Source organism: Sceloporus undulatus, chromosome 6 (assembly GCF_019175285.1).
Source record: "Sceloporus undulatus isolate JIND9_A2432 ecotype Alabama chromosome 6, SceUnd_v1.1, whole genome shotgun sequence".
Classification (NCBI taxonomy): domain Eukaryota; kingdom Metazoa; phylum Chordata; class Lepidosauria; order Squamata; family Phrynosomatidae; genus Sceloporus; species Sceloporus undulatus.
Window position 1 is genome coordinate 107,291,592 of NC_056527.1, and position 17,856 is coordinate 107,309,447.

The 17,856-nt window shown below is 42.6% G+C and overlaps 1 protein-coding gene across 1 annotated transcript in view; it reads left to right on the plus strand.

Moving 5' to 3' along the window:
* NTN5 (netrin 5) overlaps positions 1-17,769 on the plus strand; it is a 50,902-nt gene extending 33,133 nt beyond the window's left edge. Inside the window, exons 2-7 of the mRNA XM_042475714.1 lie at positions 4,443-5,423; positions 7,046-7,234; positions 8,751-8,900; positions 11,142-11,195; positions 15,462-15,542; positions 16,087-17,769. Of these exons, the coding sequence (XP_042331648.1) occupies positions 4,487-5,423; positions 7,046-7,234; positions 8,751-8,900; positions 11,142-11,195; positions 15,462-15,542; positions 16,087-16,415 (1,740 nt within the window). The 5' untranslated portion in view covers positions 4,443-4,486 and the 3' untranslated portion in view covers positions 16,416-17,769. The remainder of the gene's footprint in view (positions 1-4,442; positions 5,424-7,045; positions 7,235-8,750; positions 8,901-11,141; positions 11,196-15,461; positions 15,543-16,086) is intronic.
* The last annotated feature ends 87 nt before the right edge of the window (positions 17,770-17,856 follow it).

Sequence of the window (17,856 nt, forward strand, 5' to 3'; positions counted from 1 at the left end):
TCATTAGTTCTGGACATAATGAGGAACAGATAGCTCTCTAGTCCTTATCAAAATACATTTGATTATATTAATGTTTAATTAAATTAAATCACTGCAGACATACTAGGTTTTTTATGTCCTGATTGTTCCTTGTGCGTGCTCTCTTGCTCTCTGGCTTTTACCCACACATACACACACTTGTATTTCAGGTCCCTCTTACCTCATTGTTTCTGGTTAAGGGCTACTTATCTAATCAGAAGAAGATTAGAAGAAGACTGGGAATGGGGAGGGCAGCTATAAAAGAACTAGAAAAGATCCTAAAATGTAAAGATATACAATTGAACACCAGTATTAGAATCGTATAGGCAATTGTATTCCACGTTACGATGTACAGATGTGAGAGCTGAACAGTGAGGAAAGCAGATAAGAGGAAAACCAATTCATTTGAAATGTAGTGCTGGAGAAGAGTGCTGAGGATACTGTGGACAGCCAAAAGACAAACAAATAGGTCCATGATCAAGCCTGAAATCTCTCTGGAAGCCAAGATGATAAAGTTGAGGTTGTTGTACTTTGGCCACGTGATGAGAAAACATGACCTATTGGAAAAGACAACAATGCTAGCAAAGGTAGAGGGATACAGAAAGAAAGGAAGGCTGCATGCTGGATGGATGGACTTTATTAAGGAGGTCACAAGTATGAATGTACAAGCCCTAAGCAGAACAGTGAAGGAAATGGAGTCTTGCAGATGTCTCATCCACAGGGTCACCTTGAGCTGGGACCAACTTGGAAATTTCTGGAAGATTGCTGTGAATTCTCATTCACTCTCTGGAGGGCAGGGGTGGGAGTGGGATCCATGCGATAGATCAGTCCCAATATGTCACATGTGGACCTCAATGGGAGCAATCCAAAAAGTGGTCTTCATGGAGAAGGCAAATACAGTATTACATTGATAGAAGAGGCCTTTGGCTGTTGGTGTGTCTGGGAACAAGGATCTGTGCAGCCATGAAGAGCAGCCAGACAGACTGTGAGAGAAGAGACCTCCCTGGTGACTGAGGAATGCGCCACACTCAAAGCCTCCAAGGCAATTAGCGATTAAGGGGTTTTAAAAAAAAATAGGGACAAGACAGAGGCATCACTTTTCTTTCTTGCAAGGATTATCTTCTATCAAGGGAGAAGAAATGAGAGATCAAGCTTTGAGTGTCGCCAGACCTCCATGAGTGCCTCTGCCCATCCTGTAATTGACTGTCTCGCCCAGGGCCTAAACTTTATTCCTAGCTGTCATTTAAAAAAGACCCCAAACTTAAACCCAGAGATTATATGTATTACAGTTTGTAGCAGTCTTTCTGTCTCTCACACTGTGGATGTAGAATGCTACACAGTAAATGTACTTCTTAGCTTCACAATAGGATCACCCAAAAGGTGGGCACTCAGCCACCTTTTCTACATAACCATTTTTGTGCTCTGAACAATCAGTAAATTTCAGGTTGTTGCCAGACATTGTCTATGAAAATGTCAGCTTTCCCTAAGATTCATTAGGTTTTTGACCAGACCTTAGAAAAGTTATCTGTTTTGAAGTATAAATCCTAGAATCTCCCACCAAACAAAGGTCATGCTGGCTGAGGGATGTTGGACATTTCTGGAGTACTATAAGGATTTTGACTGTATGACAAGATCCATGATTTTATCCTTATTTCTCAGACTCTATCTTAGCTCAGTCTTAGCCAACTAGCCCAGTGCTATTCAACACCTTTATCAATGACTTGGATGACAGAATTGGGGGTATACTTATCAAATTTGCAGATGACAACAAATTAGAAGGAGTAGCTAAATACCCCAGAGGACAGGATCAAACTTCAGAATGACCTTAATAGGTTAGAAAGTTAGGCCAAAGCTAGCAAAATGAATTTCAACACAGAGAAATGTAAGGTACTGCACTTAGGGTGGAAAAATGAAATGAACAGATATAGGATGGGTGACACCTGCCTGAATGAAACTACGTGTGAAAGGGATCTAGGAGTCCAAGTAGACCACAAATTGAACCTGAGTCAACAGTGTGATATGGCAGCTAACAAAGTCAATGTGATTTTAGGCTGCATCAACAGAAGTATAGTGTCTAGAACAAGGGAAGTAATAGTCCCATTCTAGTCTGCTCTAGTCAGGACCCACCTGGAATATTCTGTCCAGTTCTGGGCACCACAATGTAAAAAGGATGTTGAGAAACTGGAGCGTGTCCAAAGGAGAACGACCAAAATGGTGAAGGGTCTGGAAACCATGTCCTATGAGGAACGATTTAGGGGGCTGGATATGTCTAGCCTGAAGAAGAGTTGCTTAAAAGGTGATATGATAGCCCTGTTTTAATACTTGAATGGATGTCATATTGAGGAGAAGCTAACTTGTTTTCTGCTGCTCCAGAGACTAGAACCCAGAGCAATGGATATAAGCTACAGAAAAAGAGATTCCACCTCAACATTAGGAGGAACTTCCTGACAGTAAGGGCTGTTCGACAGTGAATAAACTTCCTCAGAGTGTAGTGGAATCTCCTTCCTTAGAGGTCTTTAAGCAGAGGCCGGATGGCCATCTGTAGGGAATGCTTTGATTTAGATTTCCTGCATGGCAGGTGGTTGGACTGGATGGCCCTTGCGGTCTCTTCCAACTCTATGATTCTATGATTCTAGCCTCTAGTTCTGCCAAGTATTGCCCTTGCTTTTCCAGTTTCGTGCAGCTACTACTACTGACCAACTAGTTCTTGCCCTGCCACTGAACCTACCAAATGCCATTAGGCTCTAGGAGTCTGACCAAGGAGCTTCTGCCCAACAATTTGAAGAAAAACTTTATCCCCTAACTTGGCCAGTACTATGGAAAGACAGTCTGTCAATGCTAAACTGCAGTGGAGAGAAACACACTTTCTACTTTCATCCTCCAAGCTTTTTTTTTATCCAGAAGAGTGATGGTTGTGGCTCCCTTGGGGAACTGACATGTTTACTCAACCCCTGGCGTGCAGGAACGCAGGGAAAATTGAGAATCTGGTTTATCATAATCCACAAATTAGCACTCCCTGATCCATTGTTCCTTTTCAAATACATACCACCACTCCTCACACACATCTAGACACTTACACACCAGTGACCAGATGCAACTCCTCATTGCTTATTACCTTCCCCCTTTGCTGCTTTTTTCCCTTCTCCTCCTGTCTGGCCCTTGGGACTAGGTTAATTCCCATCCGTGCCTCTACTGTGAAAAGGGAGTTTAAAGCTAGTTTCTCACGCTCATTAAATTCTCATCTATTTGGCTCTTTGGGTCTGGATTTGAGATTGAATTGAAGTGAGTTGTTGAGATGTGTGTGTGTGTGTGTGTGTAAATTATTGTCCCATGAATGGTCAGAGGGCCTTGAACAGGTGCAGTAACAATTTGGAGGGGGGGGTGATATTCACTAATATCCCTACCTACTAGTTACTAAGGCAGGGTGACCACCTGCAGGGCTATCCTGTTTTAAATGGGAGAGCCCTATGGAAGATAATGGGGTTGTTGAAAGAGTTTCAGGTCCTCCTTTTCTCTAGGAGGTAATGTGGGGATAGATGCATAGAAGAGATAAGGATATATGGGAACCATATATCCTATTATATGGTAGAATTCAAAGATATAGCCATGTTAGTCTGTAAAATCAGTATGTAGAGAGATCTTGTAGCACCTTTGAGACTGACTGAAAGAAATTGGCAGCATGAACTTTCGTAGAAATAGACTGAAGTCTACGAAAGCTCATGCTGCCAGTTTCTTTCAGTTAGTCTCAAAAGTGCTACAAAATACATCCTACATCCTAATATATGGGATTAGGATATATGGATTCCATATCATATCAAAAGGGTCAGAAATTAGTAGCAAAGCTATGACCAAGAGTTTTATACTTGTTAAAATAGTTCAGAATGGGATGGAGTAGGAAGTGGAATTGTTAAAATTGTTAAAATAAAATAATCTTCAGAAACATAGAATCCAACATCTCTTTTCTGGGTTCCTTGGTGCCTTCTAAATAGGCACATTACATTTTCCACGGCTATTGCAGTGGGAACAAATAACTACAATTCTTCAGTGTGGATACACAAAAAGAAAGAGAGAAACTTTATCCAGCTCTGTTTGAATGCTGGGTAAGATGTGATGCTTCACAATAAAAGAATTGTTTTGACAAGAAAACCTCCAAATTTCATGATGGAATACAACAAGCTGTCATTTGAAAAGTGAACATTTACCAGATTCAGTAGTACTGAGGATGTCAGCACTATGAATATATTTTCAGGGAAAGCCCAAGAAATAAGAGAAAGTAATTGGGGGGGGGGGGGGGGGGGGAAGCAAGCAGAGTAAGCAGGAATGTGTGTGTGGAGAGGGAGAGGGAGGGGAGTTTGCCATTCTTTCTTTTCTGCTGCTGCTGCTGCTGACATCCTAATCCACCTATTCTCCCCCTTCTCTTCCAGGTGATGTATAGTTAACTTTCGACTTCTGGCTCCTTCCCCCAGAAATGCTTCACTTCCCATGGGGCTTTGCCATTTTTCTTCTGTTTCTTTCAAGATTGTCTTCTGATTCATGGGATCCATGTTATGATGTCAACCAAAACCCACGCTATTGCCTCCCAGAACTTTTCGAACTGGCTTCAGGACGTCTGGTGGAAGCATCCAACACATGCGGCAGTGGTAATTCCCCTGGACGATTCTGTGCCTTCCGAGATTCGACTGACCTGGCCTCAAAATTCTGCCAACGCTGCAAAGAAGATGCCCACATGCTTGAGTATCTCACTGATGCTGATGGTGGTGCCACTTGTTGGTGGTCCCAGCCTGCGACCAATGCTACACTGACGTTGGCTCTGGGACGCAGAGTGGAAGTTATCTATGTGGCTCTCCGGTTCTGTTCCCCACGACCAGAGTCTCTGGCTATTTACAAATCTATGGATTATGGACGCAAATGGGTGCCCTTCCAATTCTTCTCCACCCAATGCCGGCGGCGCTATCATTTGCTGCCAACCAACACCATCCTGAAGTCTATGGAGCATGAAGCAGCTTGCATTGAGGCCCAAACCACCCCCAAACCTCTCACAGGGGGACTGGTGGCTTTTATGCCCCTAGCAGGCCGGCCTTCAGCCAGGATGTTTGAGTACAGTCCTGTACTCCAGGACTGGGTGACTGCGACTGACCTCCGGGTCTCCTTTGACCACATGCACCCAACAAGGATATTGGGGTTACGAAGGCGAGAAGCATCCTATGGGGTGGCTGAGCTGCAAGTTGGAGGCAGATGCAAATGCAATGGACATGCCTCCCGGTGCACACCAGAGAAAGATGGAGGTGTGCCCCAGTGTGATTGTCAACACAACACAGCTGGGCCGGAATGTGATACCTGCAAAGCCTTCTACTGGGATAGGCCCTGGCAACGGGCAACACCCAAAGACGCGCATGAGTGTGTGGGTGAGACTGAAGGAGAGAGTGAACCCATCAAGGCAGAGAATTTTACATGTGTTCTCAGCAAGGCTGAGATTAAATATTTGCTACCCTACAAAAACAGGGATATTTCCATCCTCCTGAGTCCAAGAGTGCATCTGCACTGCACAATTGTACCAGTTCCTTGCCATTTCACTTGTCATGGTTTCATCCTCAGGAATTCTCTCTATTTGAAATTCACTATAAGACAGCATTGAGGGCCAGTGTGGTATTGCACTCTGAGTGCTGGACTATGACTCTAGAGACCAGGGTTCGATTCCCAGCCATGAAACCCACTACATGCTGTCATCCTTAGGGGAAAGCAATAGCAAACCTCCTCTGAACAAATCTTGCCAAGAAAACCCCATGGGTTGCCATACGTCAGAAACGACTTGAAGGCACACAATGACAACTAGACAGCTCTAGTCCACACACACTCATTCCTCAAATACCCTGAATGCCTTTCTGGACTACAAGATAAAACTAAATTTATCATTGAACTTTCTCTTGTCAGGTTACATTGGCACTTGGTTACAAGTACTTCACTGAACTATAAATCCCAAGATGCTTAGGATAAAGCCATGACAATTACAGTGGTATGACATTCAGAAAACTGTGAGGTGGAGATATCCCCCATGTCAGAGCTTTGAAAGATTAATTCCTTGGCTACTGGCCATGCTGGAGGTGGAATTCTGGGAGCTATAGTCCAAGCAAACTAACGCTTCCAAATTCTGTTCCAAGTTCCCTCAGGTGTCAGTTTCCAAGAGCAAAGCCTTGTTCACAGTCTTTCTACCCCTAAAATTAAATCTTGCTGGTTGTTTAGATTGATAGGCCATTTTCCTCAGGGTAAACAATCTTTAATACAAGGTTTAAACCCAAAAAGTACCCTATCAAGAGCTTGGAAAAATTAGATTTTTTTGGACCACGACTCCTAGAATTGCTCAAACACTATGACCAGCAGCCTGGCTGAGGGGATTCTGAGAGCTGCAGTTCAAAAAGTAACTTTTCTAAGCTCTCACTCTAATAGCAGGAACAATTCTGGTTCAAAGAGAAGTGTGGGACCTGCGAGTGATCTATAAGGGTAAGGATTCTGGGAGTGGAAATGGTAGTGGAGAAGCCATTCCATTCTTGCTGTAAGCCTCACTTGTCATATTTATTTAGATAACAGAAATATATACACATAAATTGTTGGCTTGCATACTTGGTTGATATAAATAAATGAGTCAAATATTAAGGGAACCTCGATTGCGTGCAAAGCTGCAAGACCAGATCTGGATTGTAACAAACATTTCAGTTGTAGATCCTGCCATTTAGCTGAAAGAGATAGTTTAACTGTTCTTGCAAAATTGGAAAAGGGGGGGGGACCTCATCACCACACCAAGTAGCTGACATCTTTGTAACATCCTTGTAACATTATCAAAGCTTGCTTCCCTAGGTCTCAGGTTTTGGCACAATCTCAAAATCAACAATTTACCTGAGAACCCTAATATAGGAGGTCTCCTTGTATTTCTTGGCCCCAGGAACTGCACTATATCCCTGGTGAGGAGAGAGGTTTTGGTCACATCAGGGAAGAACCCGCATGGCTGACAGACCTTTTCCTGTGTCCTCAGCTTGTGACTGCAACCTCCACTCCCATCGCTGCCGGTTCAGCATGGAACTGTTTGAACTCTCAGGACGCCAAAGTGGGGGGATTTGTTTGAATTGTCGCCACCACACAGCTGGGCGCCACTGCCAGTATTGCCTACCAGGCTTTAAGCGGGATCTCAGCCGCCCCATGACAAGCAGCAAAGCCTGCAAAGGTGAGCCAAGGAACAAGATGGTGTCATTATGGGTAATGTAGGAATCTCAGCAATATGTCCAATAAGTGAAATGTTGTGTCAGAGATTGAGACCTCTCCCCCTAAAGGTCTTACAATACTTTATGGGTGAAGACTGGCAAAAAGAGTTACCACTGGTTTATACATTTGAGGTGTGCTATAAACATGTGCAAGTGGGTGATAAAAATAATTCAGTAATATGCAGAACCAGGAAATAGATTGTTTTAATGACACAAGCCATAATATAGTTATTTGTCACTGTAATCTTTCAGAAGCCTGAATCCCATCCTCTTAATTATTCCTATCAATACCTTTCCATCTCACTTGCCAGGTATCACAGGTATAATTATTACCTTTTCCTTATTTACTGGGGGGGAGAGGGTTTGATCCTTAAACCAGCTTGTTCCGTAATTGTAAAGTTTGGTTCCACTATGGAATTTTGGGAAACATAGGTTTGTGAAAGTACTGAGAATTTTCAGAGATTCCCAGTCAAGCTTTCCACAGTAGCTTCCTGGGTAAAGAACCCATACAAGTTTCAGCAAAGGGGTGCTTGTGTCCTTTTAAATTTGGTTTCAGATGCACAACCTGCACCAGAGCCTGGAAACAGTTATGGATGGGGGGACTGCAACTCACAGCAAGTCACAGTTGGCTTGGGATTCTCAAGAGTTCCAGTCCAACCAAATGTAACTATTCCATGGTCTGTATGTAAAAGCATCTTATGGTACCTTTGAGACTAGCTGTGCAAAAGAAGTTGTAGCATAAGGTTTCGTTGACTTGATTTACTTCCTCAGATGCATGGAGGGAACTGGCGCCCAGGAAGGACTTTTATAATCGCCTTGTATGAATAGCCATAGAAATGCAAAACCTGTGGGTATGGTGCTGAGGTAACAAGTTTTAGTTTTAATTATAGTCGTTTCTGACAGTCAGGAGGAAGCATATTATCAAAGGTTGAGATGGGTGGATGACCATATGATGACAGAGGGTGTTTTGGAATGTGGTGTATCCACATTGGGAATCAGAAGTCATCTGCCCATCCTGGCCTTAGACAACATCTTTCTCCCTGCCCTTATCCATCAACATTAAAACTGAATTTGTCACCTCATCACCATACCCACAGAATTTGCATTTCTATGGCTATTCATACAGTCTGATTATAAAGATCCTTCTTGGTCATCAATTCACTCCATGCCTCCAAGGAAGTAGACCAAGTCTACGAAAGCTCATGAGACAACTTCTTTCCCTCAGTTAGTCTCAAAGGTGCTACAAGATCCCTTTGCATACTGATATTCGAGACTACCACAGCTATGTCCATGTATTTCAATATCTGTACTAAAGGAAATGGTCACATTTCTATTGAGCCACAGTACTGGGAAAGTTGGCAGTACTGAAGCATGGTATACACTTGAGAAGTCCATGTTCTGGTGGTGGAGGGAGATACTTATCTGGTGAAGCTCATACCATTTCTTAGTCCAATAACTCCACTTCTATTGTCTTCCCAGCCTGCCAATGTCACCCCATTGGAGCAATTGGTGCCATTTGCAACCAGACCACAGGGCAGTGCCAGTGCAAGAACGGGGTTACGGGGCTGACCTGCAACCGCTGCGCTCAGGGTTTCCAGCAAAGCCGCAGTGCCCATGCCCCCTGTATCCGTAAGCTTTTCTCCTTTCTTAAAACCTACTTGATATCAACTTTATACAATAGTTGGTGGCTGTAAGCACACATCTGATCACCACTTAATATTAGTGCATCAGATCTGGATATGTCTTGCTTAGTTCATTTTCAGTTCATTTAATTGTATTTCTACAGTTAAAATTGTTCAGTTTCATTTCTACAACTAGTTCATTTTAAAATTCTGCAGGAATACTGATGTTTGTCTTCATATGCATTTTTTTCAGATATATGCTTTTTAGTTCAAGTCTCCAAATGTATTGTTTTAATACGCTTTTAAAAAGAATGTACATATTTTACCCATAAGGTACAGTGATTTTGTGTTTGTTTCCCCCAAATGTGAGCATTCTGTATGCACATTTTCATAATATACACATTTTTGTGTATGTATGTTTTAACTGACAAAACCTGCAGGAAGAATGTAGATTTTGGGGAGCAATTAAGCCAATTCAGAAATTTAACTCAAAATTTTACATCAAAACTATGGTTCCTTGCAATGTTTTGTTCCTAGGATGAGAGGTAAGCCAAACTAACATACAACATCTATAACAAAAGATTGTGGCATTCTGAAGTTTAATTGGATACTTTCTCTGGATTTAATAAATACAAACAAAAACAAAAACCTGAATTTAGTTTTCTGAAAATTTCTGCTTTCTCTTAAAATAACACAAGAAAAATAATAACTATGATGATGCCAAGACAATAACGTCTAGGCAGAACAGAGCATGCTGGGTATGAGGCTCACCCTAAATAATTAGGTAGCCTGGGCACTCAGAGTGTGTCTACACTTCACTAGTATATCAGTTTCATACGATTTTGATATGGTTCCATTCTATAAGGACTGTAGCTTGGTGAGAGACTAGAATTCTGTACTGAACAGGCCACAGGCCACAACCCTAAACTACAAATTCCAGGATTCCCTAGCAAGGAACCACAGCAACTGAAGTGGTATGAAACTGATATCATGATGTAGGGGAGATATATCCCTTCAAATTCTACCCTTGGCCTACATATGTTTGCTCTTTTTCTTGAAATGGCTATATACCAGAAATATAAATTTTTGATAATTATGATGAACTAGAAGCCCTTACTATGAACCTTTTTGGAAATTAGTGCACTCTCTTTTAGCGCGCGTTATCCCCAACAGGATAAAGGCACATTTATTTTTTAAACGGGTTTTATCGCATTTGCCAATCGCCAGGCGAATGCATTCCATTTACTGCCCCAATGCCAGACAGGTTTATCCTGCACCTTTTCAAGAATGGGAAAATCCCATTCTTGACAAGCCACAAAATAAGCCCATTTGGTATCTGGGATGCATCCAGGATTCATTTACCCGGACATGGGCGAATGAGATAAAACCCATTTTAAAAATAAATGTGCCTTTATCCTGTCAGGATAAAGAGAGTGCACTAATCTCCTTCATCAGATCTAGAATGAGAAGAAATTTTGGGAAGTTGGCTCCCCAGTAATCTATAAAATGGGAAACTCAATGTTTTCTGACAACTCCCCTGATCTTTCTGCAGGGGATTGTCTATCAGGAAAAAATAACTTCATGTGGCATAGCAAATGCATCCCTTCTGTATTGGAACTGATGTGAAAGTCAGCAATGCCATTTTTAAAAGTCTAAATTTGGGCCCGGAAATTCAGTGCAGATATTCCAGGAGGAAATTTTTCACCCTCATACCTTTCACTAATGATTTTTTTTATTATTTTTAATTTGTTTTCGTATTTATATTCTACTCTTCATCCACGTTTTATATCTAGGCTCTTTCCCTGAGCACTGCTGACAAGGAAGGTTCGCTTGAAATCTTGTGAGCAATGCTATTGAAGAGTTAATCTTTTGGTTAAGAATTCCCCTGTAAATATGAAGGGATTCTGGAAACTAATATCCAAAAACAAGGCCACATTTTGAAGAACTGATTATGGGTGATGATGTCCAATGAATTCAAAAAAAGCAGAATGGAGGTAGAAAAGATTGCTAATAGTTAACAAGGTAGCTCTTCATTTTTCTTGACAGCACCTGTCTTGCAATTTTCTGCTTCATGCAAAAGTAAAATGATTGATGAAAAGACAAGTATGTGCAAGTCAACTTAATAAATATTGAATCCATTTATTCAGGCTTTGGGATTCTATCTGTGTCTGGTGAAAATTATTCTCTCTATATATGTAGATTTTTTTTAACCAAACGAACAGCTTACTCTGCATCTTCCATCCCTTAGGGATCCAGGAGGTGATGACAACCACAGCTGCTCCTCCACAGGAATGGAACACAGGTGAGAAAGGCACAATGTGTCTGTGTTGGGGAGCAGAGTTCAGATATTATTTTGCTTTCTGACATAAAGTAAGAAGCTTGGTTTTTAAAAGAGAGGCTGAAGCTTCAGCTCTCTAAAAAAAAACTACACTTTCTTGGATTGTCAGCTTTCTTCAAGCCATGTTTATGGCAACAGGATATCAGAGGAACCATAACCTTACTGGACAAGGTCCAAAGATAGACCTCAGCTTGGAAAGAGACCTTCAAAGAAATTAAGCCCCTCAGGGAGGTAACAAGCCTTTGGAACTACTAGTATAATTCCATTGGAAAGAAAAGGTGAAAAGTCTTTACAGCTGTCTTATGAAATAATATCTCCCCATATTGGCTATTTTTGTAGCAAAACACCTTGGGTGATGCATGCACTGGTTTTGTGTTGGCCTTTATACCCTTCCCTTTCCTAGTTTACACAAAACTAGTAGGATCTCTTCCTAAAGCTTGGAAACAGGACTTTTTGGGTCACAAATTCCAGAAGTACCATGCCTGAGGAACTGCAGTTTAAAAAGCAAATGTCCAAACTCTCTCTAACCCTGTTACCAAGTTCTATTTCATCTTCACTCCAGATTTCGTTGCTGTTGTTTGTTTCAAGAATTTGAAACCCTAAAGACAGGTAGGAACGGCAAGCTTGGGAAGTAATCATACAGTATGCATTGGACTTACTTGGGTTTCCTCAAACTCTAATCTCTCCTTTTACATCAAGGATGGGATTTATGGCCTGGTACAAATGGGCACCTTGTGACACCCTCGGGTCAAAACTAGGGCTCGGGAGCACGCAGCAACTGCACACTCCCAAGCCCTAGTTCATGTGGACGGTGCCATTGTCACGCAGTGCGCGTATCAATGACATCACATGCACACTACATCCAAACAGGGCGGCATGTGCATGACATTACCATGATGCCCCAGGGCGCAAATGGTGCCTTGGCAGCATCACAACAAGGAGCTCCATTTCAGAGCTCCTTTCGGGGGCAGATCGTTGCTGCAGCCATGAGGTTGCTGCGGCAATGATCCGGAGGAGAAAGGGACAGCCTCTGGCCACTCCTTTCTCCTAATCTGTACTGGGCCTACGTGGCTTGAAGCCTGCATGGGGCCCTTTTGAGGGATACAGTGCAGACCTCTGGACCCCCAATTACATCTCAAAGCCTCCAACACCTCGAAAATTTTGTTAGACAAAAGCCCCAATTTCAGCCCAAAATCATCCCCCTTGTTCCCAAATACTGTATATACTCAACTATAAGTCGATCTCATGTATAAGTCAAGGGCAGGTTTTGGGGCCAAAATTATGGGTTTGGATAAATCAAGAGTAAGATTGATGGTCATATAACAAAGAATCCAAAGGATGAAACAAAGGAAACAATGCCAAAGAATTACAAAGTTACAGGAGGCATAACCGTTTGTGTTCACACTGAAGGATGGATGAGAGAATATAAGAAGGTCAGTGCTTCTAGGACAGATTACCCTCTTCTGTTTCACCAAGGGATGGTTTCTATTTTTATGAGAGTTAAAGTACAGTACTTAGATTGACCCGTGGATAAGTCAACTCAGATTTTTTTGGGGTCAATTTTTTTACTAAAATTTCTAGACTTATACATGAGTATATACAGAACTTTAAAATGCTAAAATGCCATCCCCCCCCCCCAGGCACACACACACATACACATCTTGCATAAAGGTGACTTAGGAGTGATACCATGTAATTTCTGGTCTCTCAAACATGGCCATGATAGCATGCGCAGCCCTCCAAAATGGGGTACAGGTATTATGTTTCTTCAGGATACCATGCCTGTTTTATATGAGCCACTAATGCCAGTTATGAGTTCTCAGTTTCCTTTAGGAGCCATTTTGATTTATGAAGGGAGGCACTGATGATGGAAAGTGAGAGCTGATGGCAGCTCAGGGGATAACACTATTATTTGTTTGTAATCATCACTCATGGGTTATGGTTTGCTATGATTTACATGCACACCTATTAGTCATGCAGTGAATAAACCAAAGTGCAAATCAGGATATATCCAGACCAGACACAGCATTAATATGACCATGGTGGCTGTGGGGAAAACGCGTGACAGTGGGGCAGAAATTGCTGCTGGCATTTCCTTTCGATGGCCCTGCTCTCACAAATCATAAAAATGTGGCTTGGCACACTAATCATGTCCAGGCAATTACCTTTTGATTTCAGCAGGCATGCATGTAGCCAAAGAGAGACTAACTGCTTGGGTGGCAAGCCTGTGAAATATCTTCTGCCTCTTTTGATTTGGGAGTTCCCAATTAATTCTCTGTAGTCCCACTTTTGAATCTGCTTTTTGAATGTCCCAGTTTCCCTCTTTTCCTCCCACGTTTCCCCTTTGTCCTTAGCTTACTTCAATTGCTACAAACTGAGTTCAAACTGCAAAAGTAGTTTGTACTCACTTAATTCAGCAGGGGCAGAGGAGAAGAGGGAGTGGGATCTTGCCCTTCCCAGTAGGGAATCTGCTGTAATCTGCTTCAGCCTCTTTTAGCTTGTTGATTCTTCCTCACTAATAACATTTGCCATCTTGACCATATTCTGATGTTGCTCGGCCATACATGTCTGGGTTTTCATTGCTGAAATATTGGAGGGTATGCAGTGACACACATGCAGTAACATTGTGGTGGGGGATAGTGTGGGATATATGGATGCAGTGAACCTTTCATGGGGTTTTCTAGGCAAGATTGGTTCAGAGTTAGATTTGCCTTTCCCTTCCTCTGAGATTGAGAGAGTGTGATTCACCCCAGGTCACCCTGTGGGTTTCATGGCTGAGAAGGAATACGAACCCTAATCTCCAGAGTTCTGGTCCACTGCTCAAACCACTACACCATGCTGGTTTTAGTGCATGGTGTTAAAATAGAGCTGGCCCTGTACCTTTAATCATTGTTTAAGAGAAGGAATTTAGATAGGTGGTTGCTGCCATGCAAGCAACAACTGCTAAAATCCCATCTTTTGCACAATTATTAAAGGTACAGGATCCCTGTCCCTTTTTCGCATGTTAACCCTCCCACTGGGGCCTCAGTGCCACAGCTACAAATTTGTCACCAGAGTCAGCATGACCCCAGATACCTTGGTGAGAGGAATCTGGCAGAGACATTATCCCTGGGCATCACTCACAATGCTGGCTCTGCGAAGGATAACCTCATCACCAGACATTTGTGAATGACTGGCTGGCTGTGCAGAGGACAGTACTAGCCACTTTGTGTCAAAAGCCCATCTGTCCACTATCAGACTCCAGAAATGAGACAGAGTGAAGGGGAAGCAACTAAGATGGATGCAGCAGGGAGGGAATAATGTGGGAGTATAGACAGTGAAAATGATAGCAGTGGCTGCTCCTGCTTCAGACACTGGGAGAACTTGGGCTCCCAATAGTTTTTGATACAGAAAAGAAGATTCAGGAATGTGATCGCCACACAAACTCTCTGCAGCCTGGAGCAACATTGTCCGATCTACCACCTCATCATGCTGTAAGCCTATTTGAACACAAAACAAGGTTGCTCAAATGAAAGAACATTCACTTAGCATGTGACCATTGCCTACACTCTCCAGCTGAACTTGTCTTCTCCTCATTTAGGAAGAGCCCTGGCTGAATAGCAAGCCACATATTTTGCATGCAAAAAAAGGTCCCAAGTTCAACACATGGTAGTTGCAGGCATGGCTATAAAAGACCTTTTTCTAGAACTCCTGCCAGTCAGTGTTGGCTGTATGGTGCTTTATGGACCAACAATCTGGTATATGGTTACTATATGACAATATTCCTGTGAGGTAAATGAGATGTATTTACCAGAGAGAGGTTATCCTAACCAATATGACTTGGAAGCTTAATTTCCAGGACCTAGAGATGTGCATGTACTAAGGGTTGGAGGGCCATTTTTGGCTCCTTCCCATCATCAGTAGTGGCCTGCACCAATGTGCTCAGAGGTTACCTGGAGTGATCTGAAGTGAAGGTGAGATGAAGAAGTACTTTTAGACAGTTTTGTGTGTGTGTGTATGTGTGTGTTTTATTTGTTTGTTTTTTGCTGTTTCTTGGTGAAGTCTGCTTCCCCAGGGCATAGTAGTATCAGCCACAAAAATCTTCTTTGCCCATAAAAACAAAAACAAAACTGGGATTGTGGCTCATGAAACACAAAATTCTCACCCCAGTCTACAGGAGTGCTGATTGGGAAAGGAGGATAGAAGTTAAGAGAATAGTTTTACCCCAGCCTAACTCTATACATTCACTAGGTACTGAATGCCAGACTCACTGTAAACCACCCCAAGGACGTGTCCAGATGAACTTGAAGAACTACTGCAAGAAGGATTATGGTAATGTAGTCTTCCATCCCAAACTACATCCCCTCTTCCCCACTAAAAGCCTCCATATGCTACCAAAAATGGAGATAGAGTGCTAAACCAAGAAGTAATGTCATTAGCCCTCCCATCACCAGCCAGGAAATTTCAGTGCTATGAATAATCCTTATATCAGCAAATGCCATAGCTTTGAAATGGAGAACAATGCAAAATCCCAATTTACTTTAAATCCCAAATTAAATATGAAGTGAGACGCGTAAGTTTATTCATATAGGAAGTGATATAATTGATTTCCCCACCTCCATACATCATTACTGGAACCATAAGCTTTCCAGAAGTATTGCTTTTGCAGAGAACAACCTGTCCACTGATATAGTATAGTTTTGAAAATGGAAACATGCACAAACAGCTGTGCTTATGGAGAGGGAAGAACTTGCAACTAGGTTGCAAGAAAAATGAGAGCATACAGCAACATCATGTAAAACTGTACAATTCCTGATTGTTTTATCTCTCTCTCTCTCTTTCCCCCCCCCCTCTGATTCTTCACATGTAACCCCAGTTCTTCATGCACAACTCTTGGCCATGGAGAAATCTGGCACATGGTGGCAGTTCACAGCCTCGGTCCTCACTGTCTACCAACAGCGTCGTGTGCCCATTCGTCGGGGTGATCAGCCACTTTGGGTACCGGAGCAGGATTTGACCTGTCGCTGCCTCCACCTCCAAGTTGGTAAAGCTTACCTGGTTATCGGCAATGATGAAGAGTCACCTGACCCTGCCCGGCTTATCCTTGACAAAAATAGCCTAGCCCTGCCCTGGAGGGACGCTTGGGCCCATAAACTGCGCAGTTTCCAGCAGCAGAGCAGACGCGGGAAATGTCGAGGGATCTGAATTACAGTGGAGAAAGTGGCAGTGGAGAATTACTCTGAGAAAATGGAGGAAGGACAGGGACATACATTTGTAACTGTAGTTTTGAAATAGGTTTGGAAAAGAGCATGGACACAGTCATATATTTTTATTTTTGCGGAAACAGTGACTCCCAGAATTCTGCAACCAGCATGGCTACTAGACATGATAGCTAACGGATTCTGGGAGCAAAAAGTTAACTTTTCCAAACTCTGCATTGGGGTATCCTTAAGTACCACATGCTCAAACTGCTGTTACAGAACACCCTCATGTGTACAAACAATTGTTCTGAAAAGGTAATTGATGACAATCTGGGTTTTAAAATGTTAGTCCTGAGTACACATGGCCTTTCTTTTCTCCTTCCTCTTCCCAGTGGGCCCATATGCGTACCACGACTCCTTTTTAAAGACAGAGGCGCTTTGGCTGAGCTAGGAACTTGCCTTGGGCTATGCCAGTGGGAAATATTTGGGCAGGAGGAAGGCTGTCAAATCTGGCAGTGGATGATAGAACAAGGTCTGAGTTAAACAGGTTTAAACAAAACATAAGGCCGTCGTAGAGCACGCAAGGCAGAAGCACTGGAGGATAAGGCTATCAGTATCATGACAGCTGAATATTATCTCCAGTATACGATGCTGTATAGATCTGAATACCAATTCCTGGGGAAAACAAGATGATAGGTGCTGTTGCCCTCATGCCTGACATATGGGCTTCCCCATAGGTTGGCCACTGTGGGAACAGAATGCCAGATTAAATAGGACTTGGTCTAATCCCATACCCACTTCTTGGGTTTGCCTTACATTTTCGGTTGAGGTTACTGTAACTGGATTTACTCTTAGCAGTTCCCCACCCCTAAAACAAAAGATGAGAGAAATGGGAGGATGTGGATCTGTTTTTGTTGAAGTTGGCTAGTCTCCAGGTGACCTGGAACATAGGATATGCTTGTCAAAATATGCAGAGTATATCAAATATATTTTCAAAATACTGTAATTGCCTCATTCTGGATAAATGCCATATAGATACATATGCACATTTCTATATGGGGAAACGGAGATGAGAGGAAAGAAAGACTAATGGTTAGGGCTTGAGCAGTGTGAGCCTGATTTGGACTGGCAGTAAAGGATCATACATTTATTGGAGGGTGGTGTGGGGATGGCATTGTGCCAATACTGTTCACCTCAGGAACCCACAAGGACCCTTTGTAGCCTCCTGAGACAGCTAGTATTGGCGCCTAGAGTTTCTTGGGAAAGATAGGCCCACATACATTCTTTAGCTGGAAGTCATTTTTAATCTAATTTGAGGTTGGTTGAACTACTGGACTAATAAGAGAGTAAAGGGAAGATAGTCCTAAAGTTATTTCCAACAAGTACAGTTTCATCTGACTCAGTTCTGCTGAATATTTGTGCAAGCTTCCCAGGGAGTACATCCC